This window comes from Bos mutus, chromosome 19 (assembly GCF_027580195.1).
Source record: "Bos mutus isolate GX-2022 chromosome 19, NWIPB_WYAK_1.1, whole genome shotgun sequence".
NCBI classification, from domain to species: Eukaryota; Metazoa; Chordata; class Mammalia; order Artiodactyla; family Bovidae; genus Bos; species Bos mutus.
In genome coordinates this window covers 46,338,223-46,343,873 of record NC_091635.1, presented here as the reverse complement: position 1 = coordinate 46,343,873, position 5,651 = coordinate 46,338,223, and the positions used below count along the sequence as shown (strand labels likewise).

The 5,651-nt window shown below is 49.6% G+C and overlaps 1 protein-coding gene across 1 annotated transcript; it reads left to right on the top strand.

Moving 5' to 3' along the window:
• The first annotated feature begins 2,095 nt into the window (after positions 1 to 2,095).
• On the top strand, positions 2,096 to 5,333 carry CCL1 (C-C motif chemokine ligand 1). The gene is made up of 3 exons (XM_014479407.2): positions 2,096 to 2,235; positions 3,353 to 3,467; positions 4,853 to 5,333. Exons 1-3 carry the CDS (start codon positions 2,160 to 2,162, stop codon positions 4,941 to 4,943), a joined length of 282 nt encoding a protein of 93 aa, XP_014334893.1. The 5' UTR covers positions 2,096 to 2,159; the 3' UTR covers positions 4,944 to 5,333.
• The last annotated feature ends 318 nt before the right edge of the window (positions 5,334 to 5,651 follow it).

Genomic DNA, 5,651 nt, shown 5'->3' with positions numbered 1-5,651 from the left:
GCAACTCCTGGAGATAAGAAAGCATGTGACATCTGCAGAGAGTTGCAAATATTGTAACTACAGGAATCCATGGAGACATCCCCTGAGTTACAAATGGCCAGGTCAGCAGTTTGCACTTCAGCCTACTGACCATGGGAAACTGTCAAGTTGGCATCGTGATTTTTTGAATAATTAATTAGTTCATTAACTTGACTGTAATGGGGCTTAGTTGCAACACCCAGGATCTTCGTTGTGGCCTATGGACTCTCTAGTTAGTTGCAGTGCATGGGCTCAGTTGCTCCACAGCATGTGGGATCTTAGTTTTCTGATCAAGGATTGAACCCTGATCTTCTTAATCACTGGACCACCAGGGAAGTCCCAGCCTTGTGACTTTTAAAAAATTTATTTATTTTTAATTGAAAGATAATTGCTTTACCGTATTGTATTGGTTTCTACCAAACATCGACATGAATCGGCCATAGGTTTACCCATGTCCCCTCCCACTTGAACCTCCCCCCGACCTCCCTCCCCATCCCACCCCTCCAGGTTGTTACAGAGCCCTGGTTTGAGTTCCCTGAGTCACACAGCAAATTCCCATTGGCTATCTATTTTACATATGGTAATGTACGTTTCATGTTACTCTCTGTACATTCCCCCCTCTCCTTCCTCCCCCCACCCCCACCCCCGTGTCCATAAGTCTATTCTCTGTGTCTGTGTTTCCATTGCTGCTCTGCAAGTAGGCTCATCCGTACCATCTTTCTAGATTCCATATATATACGTCAGTATACGATATTTGCTTTTCTCTTTCTGACTTACTTCACTCCGTATAATAGGCTCTAGGTTCATCCGCCTCGTTAGGACTGACTCAAATGTGTTCCTTCTTATCAACGTTGTGATTTTAATACACAGATATGGGCCAGCTACCTTTCTTGAGCACCTAGTATGTGCTACTTATTCCATGCATCTGCACTGTACACCAAGTCTTCAAGACCTGGCCACTCGGTCGCTGGGCAGTCACATATCTCTCTGGCCATTTCCTCACTGTCCTTCATGCCTAGCTGTGTTTACACAAGCTCCTTCCTCTATGGACAGGCCCCTTTCCACTTAACAGCCTTCCTGCTGGAGACTTTGCTTGAAGAACATTCCTCTGGGAGGCCTCTCTGCTGTGGGCAGTTCCCAGGCCTCCCCTGCGCCCTCCACATGGCACATGCGCTACTGTTCTTGCACCAACTGGCTTTTCCTTACTTATCTGTGAGTCAAAGGGCAATGACTTTCATTTTCTTGTTAGCTGTCTTCCCTGAGGCTACCCAAGGACCGAGAACAGGGCAGGCTGTTGAAAATATTGTGATTGGGAAAATAGAATTTGCAGCTATCTGGGCCAGGCCCTTGACATAAAACATAGCAGATCTTATTTTTTAAATTTACTTATTTTTTAAAATTACTTATTAGTACTTATTCGGCTTTGTTGGGTCTTAGTTGCAGCACAGGGGATTTTTAATCTTCATTGAGGCATGTAAATTCTTAGCTGTGGCATGCGGGGTCAGATTCCCTGATCAGGGATCAAACCCGTGCCCCTGGAACTGGGAGCACAGAGTGTTAGCCACTGGACCACCAGGGAAGTCCTAGCAGATCTTACTTAATGCTCCTGCACACCCGTGAGACTTGAGTTGCTCTTGCCATTTTGCATGAGAGATGTGACTTAGGTGAGTTTATGCATCCGCTGATTTGCAGATGTGGTATTTAAACCCAAGTGTGTCTCCTCTGTGCTGCTGCAGAGCTCCTCTGCTCCGTCATGTTCCTGGGACAGTGACTCCATTGATGGATGAAAAGACATGAGGTCAGAGGAGACAGAGGCCACTTCCTCTCATTCAATGTTCTCTAGGCCCTACTCAGCTGGGACAGCTTCTACTCGGCCTCTCAAGATCCTTATCTGCACCTGTGCCTGGGGAATTTTTCCTATACCTCTCACACCTCCCAGGAGAGTTGGAGAAAGGCGTTTTCCACGTGGTCACTGGACGTGAGTAACTGTGGCTTCCCCACCTCTGCACCGGGGGTTGGAAAACCCCACCCAGGTCTTCTGATAAAAGCCCTGGGCCCTGAAGGATAGACCAGAGGAGAACTCTTTGCTTCACCAGACTCACTGAGACCCTTGCTGTGAGGTCTGAGCCGGACAACCCGAGATGAAGCTCATCATCGCCGCACTGGTGTGCCTGCTGCTGGCCGGGATGTGGTTACAGGATGTGGACGCCAAGAGCAGTGAGTTTGACTGGAGTCACTTAGGGGAGGGCGGAGACTCAGACGGGCACTCTGGGGTTGCAGGGTGGGGGAACAGGTTCACCTTGAGCTCCCTGCCTCCATCTCCACTCCTTCGGGAAGAATTCTCCCCGAAGAGGAGGAAGGGAGGTCTTGGATGGGGGCAGGGGGCCAGCAAAAGAAACGTGAATCTGTAGTCCACACTGACCACTGAGCAGCTCGCTTCAGTCAAAGGAGGTCTGCTTCGTCTAGACCCTGCAGCCTGATGGATGGAAGTGGTGAGGTCATTTAGGCCAGCTGGAGGCCTGAGGTCCAGAGGAGGGACTGATAGGGGTCTTGCCTCCACCAGGCAGAACCTGAGGTCAGGACAGATTGGCTAACCTTGGGCAAGTCACTTGACCTCCCAAACTCTGGTTTTGCCATCAGTAAATTGGGATTTGATTATGCCTACCCTCTAAAGCTGGTGAGAGAATACTGACCTAACGACAGACATATGACATAGGCTTTGCAAGCAGTCAAACTAGGAGGTCCGAAATGCAAGTCCTTTGAGGGGGTTGCAAACCGGCAGAGTGGAACTTGGGGGTCAGAGCTGTGAGCAGGGTAGAGGACCTTCTGGAGTGGCTGGGGGTGGGGGAAAGCTTGGCGGTTCCCAGAAGCTCTTTCCTGATCACTTCTTCAAGTTTAAGCTCCTAGCACAGTCTCTAATCCTGCCCCAAATAGCAGACTGCAGTTGAATCAGACTCACCAGGGCCCCAGGGCCCTTGAACCCAAATGTGGGGGCAGAACCATGCACTAGCGGGGGGATGTCATAGCTAGAAGAGCCTTTAGAAATCAGTTTTAAAAGTCTTGTTTTACAGCTGGGAGGTCTGGAGTTCAGAGGAAAGGCTCATCTTGATCAAAGCCACACAGCTGTTTTGTCTGAGCCTGGGATCTGAACCCCAGTGTCCTGATTCTGCCTGAATACAGAACGAGGTGGCTGATGAGACACTAGGGTCCTTTGGATGTGGCCCCAAAGCCTGAGCCTGTCCCGGAAGCGTTTTTTTCCCCCTCCATCCTGGGTGAGAGGAACTCAGAATGGGTTGAGAAATAAATGCAAGCCATTCTTGTGCTTCTCTTCTAGTGCATGTGCCATCCTCCAATTGCTGTTTCAGAACGGTGAAGGGAAAAATTTCTCCCAAGAAAATCCAGTGTTACAAGAACATCAGCTCCACCTGCTCCTACAACGACCGTCTGATGTAAGAAATGTATCCTCTTCCGTCCCTAACTTGCTTCTCCAGAGAACAGAAACTGGCCCACCTGGGATTAGAGCAGCAGACGCTAGATGGCGATGTTCCACTAGATTAAGGTGTTTTTTTTTTAACCACGCCATCGAGCCTGCCAAAACCTTGGGTGCAGAGCCAAGAGTGGACTCTAGGGGGAGCACCTGTGCTCCCGCAGTGACATGGGTTTCTTAAAGCTCCAAGGCGCCAAGTATTGTATCTTAATATTTTATGCCCAGAGCTTAAAAGCTCCAGGCACCACTGTGTGATGGTACGAGTGAGGGAGGTCTCAATTAGTTCCTGTCTCTAGATTTGCCATCCTATAACCTTGGGTGACTCCGGGCAGGTAATTTTTCTGAACCTGATTATCTGAGTAGCTCTCGGCACTCCTGAGCTGTGAAGTGGCATAACCACGATAGCTGCATCACAGGGTCCTTACCAAGCTCCAAGGAGGTATCTTACGCTTGACACGCAGTGTCTGTGAGACATGAGACACTTTCAAGTGTATTATCTCAGTCAGCTAACTCTCCTGGGGCACGCATTTTCATCATCATGAAAACTGAGGTTCAGGGAATTAAAGAAATTTGTCTAAGGTCGTGCAGATAACTAAAGGCAGAACTGATCTATGGTTTTTGGACAACAGCCAAGTTTGAGAGGTGGACAGATCAGAGAAGAAACACATGTGCACACACACAATCCCCCAAAGCAATGATTGCTGCTAAGTCGCTTCAGTCGTGTCCGACTCTGTGCGACCCCATAGACAGCAGCCCACCAGGCTCCCCCGTCCCTGGGATTCTCCAGGCAAGAACACTGGAGTGGGTTGCCATTTCCTTCTCCAATGCATGAAAGTGAAAAGTGAAAGTGGAGTCGCTTAGTCGTGTCTGACTCCTAGCGACCCCATGGACTGCAGCCTACCAGGCTCCTCCATCCATGGGATTTTCCAGGCAAGAGTACTGGAGTGGGGTGCCATTGCCTTCTCCGAAGCAATGATTAGGGGGTTGCAAATGGATACAGACACATGAAAAGGTGGAGCAGGTGAACTCTCAGAGATATTCCAGGAGAGGATTTGTTCCCATGCTAAGAAGTTGCCTACAGCCTTTGCTGTTCCCTGATACACTGAATCCACCAAAAGGGTCCAGGAAATGCGATTTAAAGAACTACCACCCCACCCCACCCCTGCTGAAGCTTGGGTGTTCCTCCCAGTGTCCACATCATAGATCTTATGGAACACTTCATTCTACAGGAGAACAGCTCAGGGGTGCCCAGGAGCGATGTAGGGGTCATGGGGTGGGGCGTGATGTGTGTGTGGCACCCAGGGCTGACTCAGGTGACTCAGTCCCTCTTCTATTCTCTGCCCACAGATTCAAGCTGACTGGAGGCCTACAGTCTTGTGTCTTGCAAAAAGATTTATGGGTTCAGGCTTATTTAAAGAGGATAAACCTCTGCCAGTGAAAGGAAATGTGAGCTGATCCCTTCTCATCCTGGACTCAGGACACCACGTGGCTTCACTTGTCTAACTTCACACCAGTCCTTCTTCCCCCATCTTCACCCGGTCACGCCAAAGGGTCTGCTGGGTTCTAATAAGCTATGTTGTTGCACTTTATATATTTAAATTCTAGAATCTTTAAGTTCTGTCCCCCACCCCCTCTGTGCCTCTTAGACCCCACAGGGATTTCAAGGTGCAAAGTTGATTGACATTGAGGGGCTGGGCCCAGGGGGTGGAGAGGAGGGAAGCAGGTTGGAATTGGTGCCCTGGGAACTGACTTCTTTTATTATTATTTAATTTTTGTTGGAGTATAGATGCTTTACAATGTTGTAGTAGTTTCTACTGTACAGCAAGGTGAATTCTTGACACTGTGGAACTGACTTCTTGTCAATAGAAGCCAATAAATGACTCAACACAACTCTGCTGACTGCCTTTGTCCTGGGGGAATAAACGTTGATTTGGGTTGTGATGTAGATGCTCTGCGGGGCTGGGTCCCCATTTGCATGCTCTCCGCCCCCGCCCTGCCCTGCCCAGAGGGTTTGGAGGCTATTGTTATCCAAAAGTCACAGCTGCCCTAGCTGGGAGGGGGGGCGGCGGGGGAGGGGAGGTGGGCGGCGGGGAGGGCATGCAGGGGGGTTGCCATCTGCCTGTTGCTAGCCCTGCAGTAGAGAGGA

Excerpts from the sequence above, each read along its gene's own strand:
- CCL1 (XM_014479407.2), top strand. The coding sequence starts at position 2,160 with ATGAAGCTCATCATCGCCGCACTGGTGTGCCTGCTGCTGGCCGGGATG. Across the intron at positions 2,236-3,352 it reads GGATGTGGACGCCAAGAGCA|TGCATGTGCCATCCTCCAAT; the intron begins GTGAGTTTGACT and ends CTTCTCTTCTAG. Across the intron at positions 3,468-4,852 it reads TCCTACAACGACCGTCTGAT|ATTCAAGCTGACTGGAGGCC; the intron begins GTAAGAAATGTA and ends CTCTGCCCACAG.